The sequence below is a fragment of the Schistocerca piceifrons genome, chromosome 2 (assembly GCF_021461385.2).
Source record: "Schistocerca piceifrons isolate TAMUIC-IGC-003096 chromosome 2, iqSchPice1.1, whole genome shotgun sequence".
Classification (NCBI taxonomy): Eukaryota; Metazoa; Arthropoda; class Insecta; order Orthoptera; family Acrididae; genus Schistocerca; species Schistocerca piceifrons.
The window spans coordinates 320583367-320606551 of NC_060139.1; the positions used below are offsets into that span (position 1 = coordinate 320583367).

The 23185-nt window shown below is 39.4% G+C and overlaps 1 protein-coding gene across 1 annotated transcript in view; it reads left to right on the forward strand.

Annotated features, from left to right (window-relative positions):
- The window catches only part of LOC124777490 (glutamyl aminopeptidase-like), a 322410-nt gene that overhangs the window by 267047 nt on the left and 32178 nt on the right, over positions 1-23185 (forward strand). Inside the window, exons 12-13 of the mRNA XM_047252928.1 lie at positions 18097-18176; positions 20559-20704. Coding sequence (XP_047108884.1) covers positions 18097-18176; positions 20559-20704 — 226 coding nt within the window. The remainder of the gene's footprint in view (positions 1-18096; positions 18177-20558; positions 20705-23185) is intronic.

Sequence of the window (23185 nt, forward strand, 5' to 3'; positions counted from 1 at the left end):
ACTGAACACAGATCAATCAAGAAAACAGGAAGAAGACTGGAAGAAGGGATAATTGTCTCACTCTTCTCAAAAGGTAATAGGAAAGAGTGCAAAAACTATCAAAGAATCACACTGATGACCCATTGTGCAAAGATCTTTGAGAAAATGTTGGAAACACGAATTCAGTTTTGGAAACACAAATTTGAGTAAAAAAAACAAAGAATAAGAGAATGACAACATGGGCTCAGAGTAGGAATGTCCACAGTACATCTAATTTTTTCTGTAAACAGCTACAGGGACACCCCTAGGAGTATAGAATGGATTTACTGGCAGCCTTATTGGATGATAGAAGAGCACATGATAACATATGAAGAAGCTCATGTAGAGCAGAGTAGTAGAAAAGCAAAGTACAGAGGATAAGAGAAATAGACAAAGGGAATGTGAGCTGTGTGAAAATGGGAGGAGAGAGATTAAATTGGGAGAACAGAAGAATGACTTGAGGCAGGAAAATGCGTTTTCACCATCACTCTTCACTGTTGTAATTGGTTAAGAAAAGATGAAAGCAATTTTGTTTGCAGACAATTTTATGATTTTGGGAAACATGGAGGAGTAAGCCCAGGAACAGTTAAACAGATGCCAATGAATACCACAAGGATATGGAATGAACCCCCACGAACCATGGACCTTGCCATTGGTGGGGAGGCTGGCGTGCAACACAGATAGCCATACCGTAGATGCAACCGCGATGGAGGGGTATCTGTTGAGAGGCCATACAAATGATGGTTCCTGAAGAGGGGCAGCAGCCTTTTCAGTAGATGTAGGGTAACAGTCTGGATGATTGACTGATCTGGCCTTGTAACACTAACCAAAACGGCCTTGCTGTGCTGGTACTGCAAATGGCTGAAAGCAAGAAGAAACTACAGCCACAATTTTTCCCAAGGGCATGCAGCTTTACTGTATGGTTAAATGGTGATGGTGCCTCTTGAGTAAAATATTCTGGAGGTAAAATAGTCCCCCATTCGGATCTCCTGGTGGGGGCTACTTAGGAGGACGCCATTATCAGGAGAAAGAAAACTGGTGTTCAACAGATCGGAGCATGGAATGTCAGATCCCTTAATTGGGCAGGTAGGTTAGAAAATTTAAAAAGGGAAATGGGTAGGTTAAAGTTAGATATAGTGGGAATTAGTGAAGTTGGTGGCAGGAGGAACAAGACTTCTGGTCAGGTGAATACAGGGTTATAAATACAAAATCAAATAGGGGTAATGCAGGAGTAGGTTCAATAATGAATAAAAAATTAGGAATGGGGGAAAGCTACTATAAATTGCATAGTGAACACATTATTGTGGCTAAAATAGACACGAAGCCCACTCCCACCACAGTAGTACAAGTTTATATGCCAACTAGCTCCGCAGATGCCGAAGGGATGGATGAAACGTATGATGAGATAAAATAAATTATTCAGATAGTGAAGGGACATGAAAATTTAATAGTCGTGGCTGACTGGAATTCGATAGTAGGAAAAGGAAGAGAAGGAAACATAGTAGGTGAATATGGAATAGGGGGACGTGAAAGAGGAAGCCGCCTGGCCTGGTAGAATTTTGCACAGAGCATAACTTAATCATAGCTAACACTTGGTTCCAGAATCATTAAAGAAGGTTGTATGCATGGAAGAGGCCTAGAGATACTGGAAGGTTTCAGATAGATTACACAATTTTGGAACTAGGTTTTAAATTGTAAGACGTTTCCAGGGGCAGATGTGGACTCTGATCACAATCTAATGGTTATAAACTGTAGATTAAAACTAAAGAAACTGCAAAAAGGTGGAAATTTAAGGAGATGGGACCTGGATAAACTTCAAGAACCAGAGGTTGTAGAGAGTTTCAGGGAGAGCATTAGGGAATGATTGACAGGAATGGCGGAAAGAAATACTGTAGAAGAAGAATGGGTAGCTTTGAGGAATGAAATAGTGAAGGCAGCAGAGGATCAAGTAGGTAAAAAGACAAAGGCTAGTAGAAATCCTTGGGTAACAGAAGATATGTTTAATTAACTGATGAAAGGAAAAAATATGAAAATGTAGTAAATGAAGCAGGCAAAATGGAATACAAACATCTCAAAAATGAGATCAACAGGAAGTGCAAAATGGCTAAGCAGGACAAATGCAAGGATGTAGAGGCACATCTCACTAGTGGTGAGATAGATAATGCCTGCAGGAAAATTAAAGCTACCTTCGGAGAAAACAGAACCACTTGCATGAATATCAAGAGCTCAGATGGAAACCCAGTGCTAAGCAAAGAAGGGAAAGCAGAAAGGTGGAAGGAGCATATAGAGCGTCTATATAAGGGAGATGTACTTGAGGACTATATTACGGAAATGGAAGAGGATGTAGATAAAGATGAAATGGGAGATATGATACTGGGTGAAGAGTTTGACAGAGCACTGAAAGACCTAAGTCGAAATAAGACCCCGGGAGTAGACAACACTCCATTAGAACTACTGACAGCCTTGGGAGAACCAGCCCTGACAAAACTCTACCGTCTGGTGAGCAAGGTGTATGAGACAGACGAAATACCCTCAGACTTCAAGAAGAATATAACTATTCCAATCCCAAAGAAAGCACGTGTTGACAGATGTGAAAATTACCGTACTGTCAGTTTAATAAGTCGCGGTCACAAAATACTAACATGAATTCTTTACAGACGAATGGAAAAACTGGTAGAAGCAGACCTTGGGGAAGATCAGTTTGGATTCTGTAGAAATGTTGGAACACGTGAGGCAATACTGACCCTACAACTTAACTTAGAAAATAGATTAAGGAAAGGCAGACTCAAGTTTCTAGCATTTATAGACTTACAGAAATCTTTTGACAATGTTGACTGGAATACTCTCTTTCAAATTCTGAATGTGGCAGGGGTCAAATACAGGGAGTGAAAGACTATTCACAATTTGTACAGAAACCAGATGGCAGTTATATGAGTCGAAGGGCATGAAAGGGAAGCAGTGGTTGGGAAGGGAGTGAGACAGGATTGTAGTCTATCCCCGATGTTATTCAATGTGTATATTGAGCAAGCATTAAAGGAAACAAAAGAAAAATTAGGAGTAGGAATTAAAATCCATGGAGAAGTAATAAAAATGTTCGCCAATGACATTGTAATTCTGTCAGAGACAGCAAAGGACCTGGAAGAGCAGTTGAACAGAATGGACAGTGTCTTGAAAGGAGGATATAAGATGAACATCAACAAAAGCAAAACGAGGATAATGGAATGGAATGTAGTCGAATTAAGTCGGGTGATGCTGAGGGAATCAGATTAGGAAATCAGACACTTAAAGTAGTAGAGGAGTTTTGCTATTTGGGGAGCATAATAACTGATGATAGTCAAAGTAGAGAGGATATATAATGCAGACTGGCAATGGCAAGGAAAGCATTTGTGAAGAAGAGAAATTTGTTAACATCGATTATAGATTTAAGTGTCAGGATGTCGTTTCTGAAAGTATTTATATGGATTGTAGCCATGTATGGAAGTGAAACATGGACGATAAATAGTTTGGACAAGAAGAGAATAGAAACTTTCGAAATGTCGTGCTACAGAAGAATGCTGAAGATTATATGGATAGATCACATAACTAATGAAGAGGTATTGAATAGAATTGGGGGAGAAAAGAAATTTGTGGCACAACTTGACTAGAAGAAGGGATCGGTTGGTAGGGCATGCTCTGAGGCATCAAGGGATCACCAATTTTGTATGGAGGGCAGTGTGGAGGGTAAAAATCTTAGAGGGAGACCAAGAGACGAATACACTAAGCAGATTCAGAAGGATGTATGTTTCAGTAGGTACTGGGAAATGAAGCAGCTTGCACAGGATAGAGTAGCATGGAGAGCTGCATCAAACCAGTCTCAGGACTGAAGACCACAACAATAAAGTAGGAAAAAAGAAAGTTAAGGGAATTATAATACTTACTATTGGACTTCTATTTGTCAGTATATAAAAAACATATAGGTCAAGGGTAGAGATAAATACTCACAGTACAGTTGAGTGATTGACAGGGACGTAAACAAGATTAAAATGATCTCTCACCTTTCAGTCAATGTCTTTCCTTGCAGTCACCAAACACACACACACACACACACACACACACACACACACACACACACCACACCACATTATCCCAGCACTGCAGCCTGATGGATGTGGAGTTGATGAGAGAAAAAGGAAAGTAGAGAAGATGACACCTAGGGGGAAAGACAACAAGGGAACAGGATAGGAATGTGGAACTGAAGCGGACAGGAGAAGCTAATGTGCGGTAGATGATGAATGTGAAATGGTGGAGTGGGCGAAGGGAGGGGGGGATAACAGAGTGAACTTAATCAGACAATACTTTGAGGGTAGATTAATGCCTAGGTGGATAGTGGTAGAGGGAAATGCGAGGAGAAGAGGGAACGGAAGACATGAAACAAGGGTGAAGATGTGTGAGGTCAGAGGACATTGAGGCCAGGAGGATTGCAGGATGTGTTGTAAGCACAATTCTCATATATGCAATTCAGAGAAACTGGTACTGAAAAAGACAGGGAGGATCCAGATAGAGCTGGCTGTGAAGCAGCATGTTGTGCTCACAAGGGAAACTCCCCACAGCACCCCCCTCAGATTTAGTTATAAGTTGGCATAGTGGATAGGCCTTGAAAACTGAACACAGATCAGTCGAGAAAACAGGAAGAAGTTGTGTGGAACTATGAAAAAAATAAGCAAAATATACAAACTGAGTAGTCGATGCGCAAGATAAGCAACATAAAGGAGTATATGAGTTCAGGAGCACCGTGGTCCCGCGGTTAGCGTGAGCAGCTGCGGAATGCGAGGTCCTTGGTTCAAGTCTTCCCTCGAGTGAAAAGTTTACTTTCTTTATTTTCGCAAAGCTATGATCTGTCCGTTCGTTCATTCACGTCTCTGTTCACTGTAATAACTTTAGTGTCTGTGTTTTGCGACCGCACCGCAAAACCGTGCGATTAGTAGACGAAAGGACATGCCTCTCCAATGGGAACCGAAAACATTTGATTGCAAGGTCATAGGTCAACCGATTCCTCCACAGGAAAAGACGTCTGATATATTCTATATGACACTGGTGACGGCATGTGCGTCACATGACAGGAATATGTTGTCGATGCACCTAACATGTGTAAAAAGATTCTTCTACCTTGCCTGATTTAGGTTTTCTTGTGGATGTGATAATCACTCCCAAAAAAGTGATGAAAACATAAGAGTTTGTCACATAAACTGCAACAAATGAATGCAACAGTTTCACAGTCACACAATTTTCCCTGTGCTCTGTCAAAACATATGTTTTTAACGTTTTCAAATTTTTCCGTGTGTAGACCGTCAAATCCTGCATATGTCCAAGCAAATCCGAACATGTCCTGGAATTTTGGAGAGCGAAGTTAATTATGTGTGAGTGCCTGAACTTTGATAACTGTCTGAAAATAAAAAATTAAACTTCTCACTCGAAGGAAGACTTGAACCAAGGATCTCCCGTTCCGCAGCTGCTCATGCTAACCACGGGACCACGGCACTCCTGAGCTCACGTTATCCTTGATGTCACCTATCTTGCGCATGGACTACTCAGTTTGTATATTTTGCTTTTTTTTTCCATAGTTCTGCACAACTTCTTCCTGTTTTCTCGATTGATCTGTGTTCAGTTTTTCAAGGCCTATCCACTGTGCCAACTTATAACTAAATCTGAGGGGGCTGTGATGGGGAGTTTTCCTTGTCAGAGGCATGTACTGAGTGGGTGCATAGGACAGGCTTTGCACTTGGGTCTTTGATAGGGTTTTCACCTATGTAGCAAGGGGTTGGGAGTAGGTACAGCATAAGAAAGGGCTTGAATAGTTCATATATTGGGATGTCAGCAGAGTACCCTCTTTGGGAGAGTTAGGAAAGATTTTAGAAAGAGTGTTCTCCTTCCAGGATACAATAAGAGGTAGTAAACATGTCGGTGATGGGTGTCCATTACAGGTTGACAATGGATATTATAGGAATGCTACTTTGCAACTTATTCACATGAGAGGTTGGAAAATTAGGGTCATTTGTAGCTACTATGGCTCAGAAGATATGTTTGTGGCTTACAGCCTATTCATGAAGACCTTAAATAGATCTTCTGCGTACTGGGCAAGGGATTTCTTATCACTGCAGAGCCACTGTCTACATGTGGCTAGACTGTATAGGAGAGCCTTTTGGTGTGGAAAGGATAGTAGCTGTCAAAATGGATGTACTGTTGCAGGTCGATGAGCTCTAAGTGGATGGAGGTTTTTATAGAGTCATTGGTGAGACTGAGCTTAATACTCACAAGGGAACCTCCACATCGCACCCCCCTCACATTTAGTTATAAGTTGGCACAGTGGATAGGCCTGGAAAAACTGAACACAGATCAATCAAGAAAACAGGAAGAAGACTGGAAGAAGGGATAATTGTCTCACTCTTCTCAAAAGGTAATAGGAAAGAGTGCAAAAACTATCAAAGAATCACACTGATGACCCATTGTGCAAAGATCTTTGAGAAAATGTTGGAAACACGAATTCAGTTTTGGAAACACAAATTTGAGTAAAAAAAACAAAGAATAAGAGAATGACAACATGGGCTCAGAGTAGGAATGTCCACAGTACATCTAATTTTTTCTGTAAACAGCTACAGGGACACCCCTAGGAGTATAGAATGGATTTACTGGCAGCCTTATTGGATGATAGAAGAGCACATGATAACATATGAAGAAGCTCATGTAGAGCAGAGTAGTAGAAAAGCAAAGTACAGAGGATAAGAGAAATAGACAAAGGGAATGTGAGCTGTGTGAAAATGGGAGGAGAGAGATTAAATTGGGAGAACAGAAGAATGACTTGAGGCAGGAAAATGCGTTTTCACCATCACTCTTCACTGTTGTAATTGGTTAAGAAAAGATGAAAGCAATTTTGTTTGCAGACAATTTTATGATTTTGGGAAACATGGAGGAGTAAGCCCAGGAACAGTTAAACAGATGCCAATGAATACCACAAGGATATGGAATGAACCCCCACGAACCATGGACCTTGCCATTGGTGGGGAGGCTGGCGTGCAACACAGATAGCCATACCGTAGATGCAACCGCGATGGAGGGGTATCTGTTGAGAGGCCATACAAATGATGGTTCCTGAAGAGGGGCAGCAGCCTTTTCAGTAGATGTAGGGTAACAGTCTGGATGATTGACTGATCTGGCCTTGTAACACTAACCAAAACGGCCTTGCTGTGCTGGTACTGCAAATGGCTGAAAGCAAGAAGAAACTACAGCCACTATTTTTCCCAAGGGCATGCAGCTTTACTGTATGGTTAAATGGTGATGGTGCCTCTTGAGTAAAATATTCTGGAGGTAAAATAGTCCCCCATTCGGATCTCCTGGTGGGGGCTACTTAGGAGGACGCCATTATCAGGAGAAAGAAAACTGGTGTTCAACAGATCGGAGCATGGAATGTCAGATCCCTTAATTGGGCAGGTAGGTTAGAAAATTTAAAAAGGGAAATGGGTAGGTTAAAGTTAGATATAGTGGGAATTAGTGAAGTTGGTGGCAGGAGGAACAAGACTTCTGGTCAGGTGAATACAGGGTTATAAATACAAAATCAAATAGGGGTAATGCAGGAGTAGGTTCAATAATGAATAAAAAATTAGGAATGGGGGAAAGCTACTATAAATTGCATAGTGAACACATTATTGTGGCTAAAATAGACACGAAGCCCACTCCCACCACAGTAGTACAAGTTTATATGCCAACTAGCTCCGCAGATGCCGAAGGGATGGATGAAACGTATGATGAGATAAAATAAATTATTCAGATAGTGAAGGGACATGAAAATTTAATAGTCGTGGCTGACTGGAATTCGATAGTAGGAAAAGGAAGAGAAGGAAACATAGTAGGTGAATATGGAATAGGGGGACGTGAAAGAGGAAGCCGCCTGGCCTGGTAGAATTTTGCACAGAGCATAACTTAATCATAGCTAACACTTGGTTCCAGAATCATTAAAGAAGGTTGTATGCATGGAAGAGGCCTAGAGATACTGGAAGGTTTCAGATAGATTACACAATTTTGGAACCAGGTTTTAAATTGTAAGACGTTTCCAGGGGCAGATGTGGACTCTGATCACAATCTAATGGTTATAAACTGTAGATTAAAACTAAAGAAACTGCAAAAAGGTGGAAATTTAAGGAGATGGGACCTGGATAAACTTCAAGAACCAGAGGTTGTAGAGAGTTTCAGGGAGAGCATTAGGGAATGATTGACAGGAATGGCGGAAAGAAATACTGTAGAAGAAGAATGGGTAGCTTTGAGGAATGAAATAGTGAAGGCAGCAGAGGATCAAGTAGGTAAAAAGACAAAGGCTAGTAGAAATCCTTGGGTAACAGAAGATATGTTTAATTAACTGATGAAAGGAAAAAATATGAAAATGTAGTAAATGAAGCAGGCAAAATGGAATACAAACATCTCAAAAATGAGATCAACAGGAAGTGCAAAATGGCTAAGCAGGACAAATGCAAGGATGTAGAGGCACATCTCACTAGTGGTGAGATAGATAATGCCTGCAGGAAAATTAAAGCTACCTTCGGAGAAAACAGAACCACTTGCATGAATATCAAGAGCTCAGATGGAAACCCAGTGCTAAGCAAAGAAGGGAAAGCAGAAAGGTGGAAGGAGCATATAGAGCGTCTATATAAGGGAGATGTACTTGAGGACTATATTACGGAAATGGAAGAGGATGTAGATAAAGATGAAATGGGAGATATGATACTGGGTGAAGAGTTTGACAGAGCACTGAAAGACCTAAGTCGAAATAAGACCCCGGGAGTAGACAACACTCCATTAGAACTACTGACAGCCTTGGGAGAACCAGCCCTGACAAAACTCTACCGTCTGGTGAGCAAGATGTATGAGACAGACGAAATACCCTCAGACTTCAAGAAGAATATAACTATTCCAATCCCAAAGAAAGCACGTGTTGACAGATGTGAAAATTACCGTACTGTCAGTTTAATAAGTCGCGGTCACAAAATACTAACATGAATTCTTTACAGACGAATGGAAAAACTGGTAGAAGCAGACCTTGGGGAAGATCAGTTTGGATTCTGTAGAAATGTTGGAACACGTGAGGCAATACTGACCCTACAACTTAACTTAGAAAATAGATTAAGGAAAGGCAGACTCAAGTTTCTAGCATTTATAGACTTACAGAAATCTTTTGACAATGTTGACTGGAATACTCTCTTTCAAATTCTGAATGTGGCAGGGGTCAAATACAGGGAGTGAAAGACTATTCACAATTTGTACAGAAACCAGATGGCAGTTATATGAGTCGAAGGGCATGAAAGGGAAGCAGTGGTTGGGAAGGGAGTGAGACAGGATTGTAGTCTATCCCCGATGTTATTCAATGTGTATATTGAGCAAGCATTAAAGGAAACAAAAGAAAAATTAGGAGTAGGAATTAAAATCCACGGAGAAGTAATAAAAATGTTCGCCAATGACATTGTAATTCTGTCAGAGACAGCAAAGGACCTGGAAGAGCAGTTGAACAGAATGGACAGTGTCTTGAAAGGAGGATATAAGATGAACATCAACAAAAGCAAAACGAGGATAATGGAATGGAATGTAGTCGAATTAAGTCGGGTGATGCTGAGGGAATCAGATTAGGAAATCAGACACTTAAAGTAGTAGAGGAGTTTTGCTATTTGGGGAGCATAATAACTGATGATAGTCAAAGTAGAGAGGATATATAATGCAGACTAGAAATGGCAAGGACAGCATTTGTGAAGAAGAGAAATTTGTTAACATCGAGTATAGATTTAAGTGTCAGGATGTCGTTTCTGAAAGTATTTATATGGATTGTAGCCATGTATGGAAGTGAAACATGGACGATAAATAGTTTGGACAAGAAGAGAATAGAAACTTTCGAAATGTCGTGCTACAGAAGAATGCTGAAGATTATATGGATAGATCACATAACTAATGAAGAGGTATTGAATAGAATTGGGGGAGAAAAGAAATTTGTGGCACAACTTGACTAGAAGAAGGGATCGGTTGGTAGGGCATGCTCTGAGGCATCAAGGGATCACCAATTTTGTATGTAGGGCAGTGTGGAGGGTAAAAATCTTAGAGGGAGACCAAGAGACGAATACACTAAGCAGATTCAGAAGGATGTATGTTTCAGTAGGTACTGGGAAATGAAGCAGCTTGCACAGGATAGAGTAGCATGGAGAGCTGCATCAAACCAGTCTCAGGACTGAAGACCACAACAATAAAGTAGGAAAAAAGAAAGTTAAGGGAATTATAATACTTACTATTGGACTTCTATTTGTCAGTATATAAAAAACATATAGGTCAAGGGTAGAGATAAATACTCACAGTACAGTTGAGTGATTGACAGGGACGTAAACAAGATTAAAATGATCTCTCACCTTTCAGTCAATGTCTTTCCTTGCAGTCACCAAACACACACACACACACACACACACACACACACACACACACACACACACACACACCACACCACATTATCCCAGCACTGCAGCCTGATGGATGTGGAGTTGATGAGAGAAAAAGGAAAGTAGAGAAGATGACACCTAGGGGGAAAGACAACAAGGGAACAGGATAGGAATGTGGAACTGAAGCGGACAGGAGAAGCTAATGTGCGGTAGATGATGAATGTGAAATGGTGGAGTGGGCGAAGGGAGGGGGGGATAACAGAGTGAACTTAATCAGACAATACTTTGAGGGTAGATTAATGCCTAGGTGGATAGTGGTAGAGGGAAATGCGAGGAGAAGAGGGAACGGAAGACATGAAACAAGGGTGAAGATGTGTGAGGTCAGAGGACATTGAGGCCAGGAGGATTGCAGGATGTGTTGTAAGCACAATTCTCATATATGCAATTCAGAGAATCTGGTACTGAAAAAGACAGGGAGGATCCAGATAGAGCTGGCTGTGAAGCAGCATGTTGTGCTCACAAGGGAAACTCCCCACAGCACCCCCCTCAGATTTAGTTATAAGTTGGCATAGTGGATAGGCCTTGAAAACTGAACACAGATCAGTCGAGAAAACAGGAAGAAGTTGTGTGGAACTATGAAAAAAATAAGCAAAATATACAAACTGAGTAGTCGATGCGCAAGATAAGCAACATAAAGGAGTATATGAGTTCAGGAGCACCGTGGTCCCGCGGTTAGCGTGAGCAGCTGCGGAATGCGAGGTCCTTGGTTCAAGTCTTCCCTCGAGTGAAAAGTTTACTTTCTTTATTTTCACAAAGCTATGATCTGTCCGTTCGTTCATTCACGTCTCTGTTCACTGTAATAACTTTAGTGTCTGTGTTTTGCGACCGCACCGCAAAACCGTGCGATTAGTAGACGAAAGGACATGCCTCTCCAATGGGAACCGAAAACATTTGATTGCAAGGTCATAGGTCAACCGATTCCTCCACAGGAAAAGACGTCTGATATATTCTATATGACACTGGTGACGGCATGTGCGTCACATGACAGGAATATGTTGTCGATGCACCTAACATGTGTAAAAAGATTCTTCTACCTTGCCTGATTTAGGTTTTCTTGTGGATGTGATAATCACTCCCAAACAAGTGATGAAAACATAAGAGTTTGTCACATAAACTGCAACAAATGAATGCAACAGTTTCACAGTCACACAATTTTCCCTGTGCTCTGTCAAAACATATGTTTTTAACGTTTTCAAATTTTTCCGTGTGTAGACCGTCAAATCCTGCATATGTCCAAGCAAATCCGAACATGTCCTGGAATTTTGGAGAGCGAAGTTAATTATGTGTGAGTGCCTGAACTTTGATAACTGTCTGAAAATAAAAAATTAAACTTCTCACTCGAAGGAAGACTTGAACCAAGGATCTCCCGTTCCGCAGCTGCTCATGCTAACCACGGGACCACGGCACTCCTGAGCTCACGTTATCCTTGATGTCACCTATCTTGCGCATGGACTACTCAGTTTGTATATTTTGCTTTTTTTTTTTCCATAGTTCTGCACAACTTCTTCCTGTTTTCTCGATTGATCTGTGTTCAGTTTTTCAAGGCCTATCCACTGTGCCAACTTATAACTAAATCTGAGGGGGCTGTGATGGGGAGTTTTCCTTGTCAGAGGCATGTACTGAGTGGGTGCATAGGACAGGCTTTGCACTTGGGTCTTTGATAGGGTTTTCACCTATGTAGCAAGGGGTTGGGAGTAGGTACAGCATAAGAAAGGGCTTGAATAGTTCATATATTGGGATGTCAGCAGAGTACCCTCTTTGGGAGAGTTAGGAAAGATTTTAGAAAGAGTGTTCTCCTTCCAGGATACAATAAGAGGTAGTAAACATGTCGGTGATGGGTGTCCATTACAGGTTGACAATGGATATTATAGGAATGCTACTTTGCAACTTATTCACATGAGAGGTTGGAAAATTAGGGTCATTTGTAGCTACTATGGCTCAGAAGATATGTTTGTGGCTTACAGCCTATTCATGAAGACCTTAAATAGATCTTCTGCGTACTGGGCAAGGGATTTCTTATCACTGCAGAGCCACTGTCTACATGTGGCTAGACTGTATAGGAGAGCCTTTTGGTGTGGAAAGGATAGTAGCTGTCAAAATGGATGTACTGTTGCAGGTCGATGAGCTCTAAGTGGATGGAGGTTTTTATAGAGTCATTGGTGAGACTGAGCTTAATACTCACAAGGGAACCTCCACATCGCACCCCCCTCACATTTAGTTATAAGTTGGCACAGTGGATAGGCCTGGAAAAACTGAACACAGATCAATCAAGAAAACAGGAAGAAGACTGGAAGAAGGGATAATTGTCTCACTCTTCTCAAAAGGTAATAGGAAAGAGTGCAAAAACTATCAAAGAATCACACTGATGACCCATTGTGCAAAGATCTTTGAGAAAATGTTGGAAACACGAATTCAGTTTTGGAAACACAAATTTGAGTAAAAAAAACAAAGAATAAGAGAATGACAACATGGGCTCAGAGTAGGAATGTCCACAGTACATCTAATTTTTTCTGTAAACAGCTACAGGGACACCCCTAGGAGTATAGAATGGATTTACTGGCAGCCTTATTGGATGATAGAAGAGCACATGATAACATATGAAGAAGCTCATGTAGAGCAGAGTAGTAGAAAAGCAAAGTACAGAGGATAAGAGAAATAGACAAAGGGAATGTGAGCTGTGTGAAAATGGGAGGAGAGAGATTAAATTGGGAGAACAGAAGAATGACTTGAGGCAGGAAAATGCGTTTTCACCATCACTCTTCACTGTTGTAATTGGTTAAGAAAAGATGAAAGCAATTTTGTTTGCAGACAATTTTATGATTTTGGGAAACATGGAGGAGTAAGCCCAGGAACAGTTAAACAGATGCCAATGAATACCACAAGGATATGGAATGAACCCCCACGAACCATGGACCTTGCCATTGGTGGGGAGGCTGGCGTGCAACACAGATAGCCATACCGTAGATGCAACCGCGATGGAGGGGTATCTGTTGAGAGGCCATACAAATGATGGTTCCTGAAGAGGGGCAGCAGCCTTTTCAGTAGATGTAGGGTAACAGTCTGGATGATTGACTGATCTGGCCTTGTAACACTAACCAAAACGGCCTTGCTGTGCTGGTACTGCAAATGGCTGAAAGCAAGAAGAAACTACAGCCACAATTTTTCCCAAGGGCATGCAGCTTTACTGTATGGTTAAATGGTGATGGTGCCTCTTGAGTAAAATATTCTGGAGGTAAAATAGTCCCCCATTCGGATCTCCTGGTGGGGGCTACTTAGGAGGACGCCATTATCAGGAGAAAGAAAACTGGTGTTCAACAGATCGGAGCATGGAATGTCAGATCCCTTAATTGGGCAGGTAGGTTAGAAAATTTAAAAAGGGAAATGGGTAGGTTAAAGTTAGATATAGTGGGAATTAGTGAAGTTGGTGGCAGGAGGAACAAGACTTCTGGTCAGGTGAATACAGGGTTATAAATACAAAATCAAATAGGGGTAATGCAGGAGTAGGTTCAATAATGAATAAAAAAAATAGGAATGCGGGTAAGCTACTACAAATTGCATAGTGAACACATTATTGTGGCTAAAATAGACACGAAGCCCACACCCACCACAGTAGTACAAGTTTATATGCCAACTAGCTTCGCAGATGCCGAAGGGATGGATGAAACGTATGATGAGATAAAATAAATTATTCAGATAGTGAAGGGACATGAAAATTTAATAGTCGTGGCTGACTGGAATTCGATAGTAGGAAAAGGAAGAGAAGGAAACGTAGTAGGTGAATATGGAATAGGGGGACGTGAAAGAGGAAGCCGCCTGGCCTGGTAGAATTTTGCACAGAGCATAACTTAATCATAGCTAACACTTGGTTCCAGAATCATTAAAGAAGGTTGTATGCATGGAAGAGGCCTAGAGATACTGAAAGGTTTCAGATAGATTACACAATTTTGGAACCAGGTTTTAAATTGTAAGACGTCTCCAGGGGCAGATGTGGACTCTGATCACAATCTAATGGTTATAAACTGCAGATTAAAACTAAAGAAACTGCAAAAAGGTGGAAATTTAAGGAGATGGGACCTGGATAAACTTCAAGAACCAGAGGTTGTAGAGAGTTTCAGGGAGAGCATTAGGGAATGATTGACAGGAATGGAGGAAAGAAATACAGTTGAAGAAGAATGGGTAGCTTTGAGGAATGAAATAGTGAAGGCAGCAGAGGATCAAGTAGGTAAAAAGACAAAGGCTAGTAGAAATCCTTGGGTAACAGAAGATATGTTTAATTAACTGATGAAAGGAAAAAATATGAAAATGTAGTAAATGAAGCAGGCAAAATGGAATACAAACATCTCAAAAATGAGATCAACAGGAAGTGCAAAATGGCTAAGCAGGACAAATGCAAGGATGTAGAGGCACATCTCACTAGTGGTGAGATAGATAATGCCTGCAGGAAAATTAAAGCTACCTTCGGAGAAAACAGAACCACTTGCATGAATATCAAGAGCTCAGATGGAAACCCAGTGCTAAGCAAAGAAGGGAAAGCAGAAAGGTGGAAGGAGCATATAGAGCGTCTATATAAGGGAGATGTACTTGAGGACTATATTACGGAAATGGAAGAGGATGTAGATAAAGATGAAATGGGAGATATGATACTGGGTGAAGAGTTTGACAGAGCACTGAAAGACCTAAGTCGAAATAAGACCCCGGGAGTAGACAACACTCCATTAGAACTACTGACAGCCTTGGGAGAACCAGCCCTGACAAAACTCTACCGTCTGGTGAGCAAGATGTATGAGACAGACAAAATACCCTCAGACTTCAAGAAGAATATAACTATTCCAATCCCAAAGAAAGCACGTGTTGACAGATGTGAAAATTACCGTACTGTCAGTTTAATAAGTCGCGGTCACAAAATACTAACATGAATTCTTTACAGACGAATGGAAAAACTGGTAGAAGCAGACCTTGGGGAAGATCAGTTTGGATTCTGTAGAAATGTTGGAACACGTGAGGCAATACTGACCCTACAACTTAACTTAGAAAATAGATTAAGGAAAGGCAGACTCAAGTTTCTAGCATTTATAGACTTACAGAAATCTTTTGACAATGTTGACTGGAATACTCTCTTTCAAATTCTGAATGTGGCAGGGGTCAAATACAGGGAGTGAAAGACTATTCACAATTTGTACAGAAACCAGATGGCAGTTATAAGAGTCGAAGGGCATGAAAGGGAAGCAGTGGTTGGGAAGGGAGTGAGACAGGATTGTAGTCTATCCCCGATGTTATTCAATGTGTATATTGAGCAAGCATTAAAGGAAACAAAAGAAAAATTAGGAGTAGGAATTAAAATCCGTGGAGAAGTAATAAAAATGTTCGCCAATGACATTGTAATTCTGTCAGAGACAGCAAAGGACCTGGAAGAGCAGTTGAACAGAATGGACAGTGTCTTGAAAGGAGGATATAAGATGAACATCAACAAAAGCAAAACGAGGATAATGGAATGGAATGTAGTCGAATTAAGTCGGGTGATGCTGAGGGAATCAGATTAGGAAATCAGACACTTAAAGTAGTAGAGGAGTTTTGCTATTTGGGGAGCATAATAACTGATGATAGTCAAAGTAGAGAGGATATATAATGCAGACTGGCAATGGCAAGGAAAGCATTTGTGAAGAAGAGAAATTTGTTAACATCGAGTATAGATTTAAGTGTCAGGATGTCGTTTCTGAAAGTATTTATATGGATTGTAGCCATGTATGGAAGTGAAACATGGACGATAAATAGTTTGGACAAGAAGAGAATAGAAACTTTCGAAATGTCGTGCTACAGAAGAATGCTGAAGATTATATGGATAGATCACATAACTAATGAAGAGGTATTGAATAGAATTGGGGGAGAAGAGAAATTTGTGGCACAACTTGACTAGAAGAAGGGATCGGTTGGTAGGACATGCTCTGAGGCATCAAGGGATCACCAATTTTGTATGGAGGGCAGTGTGGAGGGTAAAAATCTTAGAGGGAGACCAAGAGACGAATACACTAAGCAGATTCAGAAGGATGTATGTTTCAGTAGGTACTGGGAGATGAAGCAGCTTGCACAGGATAGAGTAGCATGGAGAGCTGCATCAAACCAGTCTCAGGACTGAAGACCACAACAACAAAGTGGAATGAAATTTAGCATAAGTTAAGTGTGAAATGATGATCACAACCAGGAAGAAGGGGAGAGTCATAAGTGGAATAACAGCTGGTGGGGAATGACTGAGGAAGGTGGAGTGTTTAAAAATATCTGGGAAGATTAATACAGGAGAATGGAATAAATGACAGAGATATATATGAGTGGAGCTCATTCCAGAATAGCATTAGAAGTCTGATAGGGAGCAAGGGTGTCTCTCAAAAGAGTAAAAGGGTCATGTATTGAATGTGGTATGCACCAATCCTGAGCCGGCCGCAGTGGCCGTGCGGTTCTAGGAGCCGCGAGACCGCTACGGTCGCAGGTTCGAATCCTGCCTCGGGCTTGGATGTGTGTGATGTCCCTAGGTTAGTTAGGTTTAAGAAGTTCTAAGTTCTAGGGGACTGATGACCTCAGAAGTTGAGTCCCACAGTGCTCAGAGCCATTTGAACCAATCCTGACATGCTTCATGCACCTGGGTAATGATAGGAAGAGAGACAAGCGAAATACAAGCTAGTGAGATGAAATTCTTGAAAAATAGTATTGAAGTGACAATTGTGGACAGGTTCAGGAAAGAGAGAATCAAGGAATTAATGTAGGAGGAACTATTGTAGGAGGAATCAAGACTTAAATATGATTGTATGAACCGGTCAAGTGAATGAAAGAGAAGACACCCAGGAAGATAAACAAAATAAAAAATGGAAAAAGACAAAGAGACAGGATGATAATGATGACTTCTTTGTCAGCATATGGAAATATAATTGATGTTTAACCTCTATGAAGACTGAAATTTTCAGAAATTGTTCTTGATTATAGATGACTAACAGTAGGCTCACTTATTTCATTAGACCTGATTTAGATTGTTGACTTGTTATAATGATGTAAGGAAATTGTTAATATTCAACACAGATGACTATTTTTTAATTACCAGCTGTGAAAACTGGGACAACTAAAATGGGCTGACAGGTACAGAAATTTAACAACAGGTACATAGTTTAAAATGTAATAGCAGTGTTGTTTCTACTGAAACAACATGTTGATGATGTTGCTCTTTTTTTTCTCTAAGTCTGAAAGAAGCAGCATACTATGACAAACAACAAATATTTTAGTTACATGTTGTTTTTCTTAGTAACAGATTTGAAGTGTTTTAAATTAAATTTATTCACAGAATGTATTTTTTATGTACTGAGTTATTACTTGTTTCTTAGAACTTCAATTGTAAATGATAAAACACAGAAATCAATAACCACATCTATTTCCTTAACTGTCTGTGTAAAAAGTCAACAACAAGCACACATAAAACAATAAAATGCTTATTTCTTTGAACTTTATCCTTAAAAGTTCATAAGTTCTGTTAAGCAATAGCTCCAATCTGTACTGAACTTAGAATTCTCATAACTGAAATGATGTACTTGTTTTTCAGGTTTATTTGCAGGAACAGATAGAAGATGTTTATAATTCTCTAGCTTGGAATGTTAATGACACTGATCAGCATCTACAGAGGTATGATCTACATTTAAACTGACAAACACATTCTGATATAAAAATACAACTTCAAGGAAAAAAGGCAAATGTTCAAGCAATAATACATTGGTTTCATTCTTGTAAGATCTGGAATCTAAATTTAAGTCAAGCCTTATTGATTTAGATTATGTGTGTGTTGTTTAAATTATCTTCTGTATATTGTTAATGCAGATTGTTGTTAAAGGTGCAAGTCTGAATAAATTCTCAGTCTTTAATGGGCATAACTTTGTATTAGAAAATTAAACAAATTGTAAAATATGGTGTGGGGCCAAGTGACAGGTTGAAGCTGTGTGTTGATCCACAATTATACTCAGGTGGCTCTGTTTGTAAGGGTACAGCCTGCAAAAGGTGTGTTGTTTGAACCACTACCAGGCACACAGATTTAACTTATCACACAGTCATTCACAATCTTAGGGAGATTCCTTCATTGAAAAGTATCTTCAGGGATGCACAACAAGTTAAGGTATATGTAAGAAAGAGAAGCAGTTATTAGAAACTAATTCTTCAGATTATATAAACACTTGACTGTTACCTGAGTTATATATAAATTGCACACTTATTTACTTATGTCACGGAGTTTATAGCCTTGAAGGTCATTTCCTAACCTCGCAATTGCCTCTTGTTAATGCATATTCTGCTGTTTCCATCCAGTTATCTTTAATAAGAAGTTTTAATAGGCCTTTGACACAAAGATTTTCATTGAGCTGATACTGTTCTACCAATACTGTTCAATGTAGTGCTTGAGAAAGCCCTCAGACGAATGGAGAATGCACCAATTTGAGTGAGTGAATCCATATTTTAGCACTTGCAGAAGATATTATAAAGTCTGAAGCTGAGATGGTAGAGGTAATGGAGGACCTACCTTATAATGCAAGCAAATTCGGCATGAAACTCAGTGCTGAACAGATAAATATAATGGTTCCTTCCAGAGGAGCAACACATAGTGCCCCACGTCAAGTTGGAGATTAGAGATTTTCTAAAGTAGAGAATCTTTGATACCCGGGCACGTGGTTTGACAAGGAGAATATAAAGCTGGAGATCAGTTTTGTGATTATACAGACTAAAATGGAAATAAAAAATTGCTATTAATAAGACTCATAAGCAAAGAGAGAAATTTTTTGTGTGCTATAAATAAATGAAACCGTATTTTACATACAGTTTGATACCCAAGCTACTTTTCTACATAGTAAAGTCACCATTCCAATTGAGGCACTTGTTGTACTGTTTTACCAACTTTCCAATGCCTTCCACATACTCAGTAGCTGCCAAATGATTAACTGCTAATGATTAATGGCTTCTTTAAGTTCATCATCACTTCCACAGTATTTTCCACTCAAAACAATCTCTCAGTTTGGAGAAGAAGTGATAATCACTTGGAACTAAGTCTGGGCTGTATGGCAGATGTTGAAACATTTCCCACTGATATCACTGAAGCAAGTCCTGTGTCACTCCCGCTGCATGCAGACTTGCATTATTAATGAGGAGAATCACTCCACCGGTTAGCATTCTGTGCCAATTGTTTTAATGGTGTGGCAAAGCCATTAGAGCGTCTGACAGTAGGCCATTGCAGTTCACTAATTGTGAACATCTATCATCTTGGATTTTTGTTTCAGTCATTGCTTGGTGTCTTCCAGTCACCATTGAGGGCCGGCCTGAGCGATCTTTGTCATGAACATTCTTCTGCCCACTAATAAAAGTGACACACCACTTCTAAACTGATGCTTCGTTCATCACATTACTGTAAACCTCAGTTATCTGTCTGCAAATTTTGATAGGTTGGACTTACGTGCACTGTAAAAGTTAATAACATTATCATACATTTTAAAGTCACAGAGCTAAGTATTAATCAACTATATTCAATTGAGCTGCTGCCAAACTGGAGCCGATGAGTATCAAGGGCAGTGGTCAGTTGGCAGTGGTGGTGGGGGATACGATCGCATGTCAAAACAAAACATTCTCTACTTTCTGAATGGCCCTCATAGCTATTGTTAATCTAACCCAGTTTCCTTGATATTTGCACAACTACATTGATAAAAAATATATAAAAACAAGTATCCACATGATGTAAGAATGAATGCCTGTTTACAGTGAAAATTATTATTTATCCTGCTCATAAAATGAATTTTCACTTCACAGTTAGGTGTGCACTGACATGAAATTTCCTGACAGATTAAAACTTCTAGAATAAAACAAAAATAATCTGGTAAATTATTAAACAACCTACAGATAAAAACAGTGAAACAAAAAGAGTTCCCAGATAATAGCAGTACCAGAAATGGTGATACTTTAAAATCATTGAGCACAATGGTCAGTTTGGTTTGATTGTGAATATGTAACAATGTAACTGTTAATATGTTGCAGGAGACTGCGAATAGTGGCTCTAGAGTTAGCATGTCTAGCAGCACTGCCAGCATGTCTACAACAAGTGCAGGATGAATTCGATGGTTGGTTAGTCCAACCAGACTACAGACCCCATCCTGATCTGAGAACACTTGTGTACCATTATGGTAAGTTGTTTGATGCCTGTGAAATATTGACTAATGTGGAAAGCTCATCCTTCAATTACTTTCTTCTTGTCATCATTGTTGTTGTTTTGGTATTGTTGTGGTAGTATTACCACTGCAACTACTACTACTACTGTTGATCGTGTTAGGACAGCAACCAGCCACAAATTTACTTGGAGTTCCTTTATTCAAAGGAAACCGTTACCGGTTTCGAATCGTTGCGATTCATCATCAGACGGTTTACACGCTTTCTTTCTACATTTGGTGTGTTTTTTACAGATTAATTGTCCTAAAATACAAATAAAACACAATTACAAACATGCCACACACAGATGGTTGCGTTGTAGATTTTCGTTGCATGTGACTTACGTGAAACGTCGGTTTCGAGTGATTGTTTCTATAACGTTCATCCAATCGATGTAAATGCATTCCCATTGCATCCTCGATGTTGCACACATAATAGTTCTCACTGTACACTTTAGATTTGTCACTGAGTTCATTCCAACCACGCACCACATGTTTTGGTACATACAAAGAGCTTACAAACATATGGGTGTCACAGATGCTATGATATATCGTAACATTTGACGATGATGTCCTATGTTTGGAAAGGATCATATATTCTTTTACATAACTGTAATGTCTTTTACATTAGTGTAGAGAGATTGAATATTTTTTTTATTATATATAAATCTGTTATTGCTAATTTAATTATAAAGTTTTTATATATCTTTAGAGCTGTATAGGTAAAATAGTACATTATTTTATTACATTTGGCAGCATGAGAATTATAGTAACATATAAATTTTCTACTTGATCTGCAGATAGGTGTATTAATATTATTTGCTTTAGAGGCTGGAAAGTAATTTTTGGAAATTTTTCGGGAAAGGGGCGTTAGCCAACTCTGTATGTTCGTTAAGGATATAGTCTGGGGTGCTGTTTTTGTGTGTGTGTATTTCTAATTCTTCTAATATATTCATAGTGGCCCCTTTTTCTGTTAGATGTAAAATCTTTAAGTTGTCCTCAATGTTACCCACTGAATGGTTTTCTTCAGCAATATGGGCTGCAAATGCTGATTTGTTCAAGTTACCAAGTCTTAGGGCGTCAATATGTTCTTTATATCTAATTTCAAAACTTCTGCCTGTCTGTCCAATGTAGAATTTTGGGCATGTATCACACTTAAGTTTGTATATTCCTGATTTACGGTAGGGACTCTTGGAGGTGTTTACATCATGTATCATTTTTTGTTGTAATTTATTTTTTGTGGAAAAGCTGATTCTGATATTTTTCTTCTTTTTAAATAAGTTTGCTATTTGGTATGAAAGTGGGCCTATGTATGGGAGAGTAGCATATTTAGGTTTGGCTTCAGTGGCACACTGATTTGGCTTGAAGTGACTGCTGTGAAGTGGATCTGTGGGTTTTGTCTGCATTTTGTTGTGGAGTTTTTCTATTATTGTGGGTTTATATTCATTATTATGAGCAACTGTTTTAATTATATTGATTTCATTTTGTTGGTCTGTGTCACTCATTGGTACTTTTTTAATTCGGTGTAGCATCGTTCTGAAATATGCCATTTTTTGTTGGTGCGGGTGGCAAGATGAGTTGCTAATACTGACATCTGTGGTGGTAGGTTTTCTGTAAATACTGAATAGATGTTTATTGTTACTATTGCAAATTTTCAGGTCAAGAAAGTTAATGCTTTTGTTAGTTTCATGTTCAACTGTGAATTTAATATTTTTGTGCATTTTGCTAAGATCTGCTGCTAATGTATCTATTTCATTGCTTGTACCATCAAAAAGCAGTATTGTATCATCAACATATCTTCTGTAGTATATTATTTGGTTTGAGATGTGCTGTTTGGCAGAAAAGAATTTTTGTTCTATATGGTTGGTATAAATGTCAGCCAATATCCCAGCTAAGCTACTTCCCATTGCCAAACCATCATGTTGTTGGTACAGTTTGTTGTTGAAGCTAAAGTAATTATGGTCTAGAATAAGTGAAAGTATTTCTATGAGTTCACAGATCTCTGCAACACTAATTTTCTTATATTTAAGCAGATTGTTTCTTATAATGTTAATAGTCTCTTTTACAGGGATGTTCGTGTACAGGTTGACTATGTCTAGTGATGCTAATTTAGCTGTTGGTGGGATGTGGATGTCTTTAATTAAGCTTATGAGTTCATGTGTGTTATGCATGGTGTAGTTATTTTCAAATGTATAGTATTTGGTAATGAGGTCTTTTAATTTACGGCTTATGAAGTATGCAGGGCTGTTTCTTGAGTTAACAATCGGGCGAATGGGACAATATGCTTTATGAACCTTTGGCTGTGCACGCAGTTTTGGTGCCGAGGGATTCATTGTTATGCAGTTACGTATTTCATATTTGTTCAGTAAAAAGTTACAGTTTTGTAGCAGCTTTCGGAGTTTAGTTTGGAATTTTACTGTAGGATCCGTCTTTATTTCAGTAATATTGTTGCTATGGAAA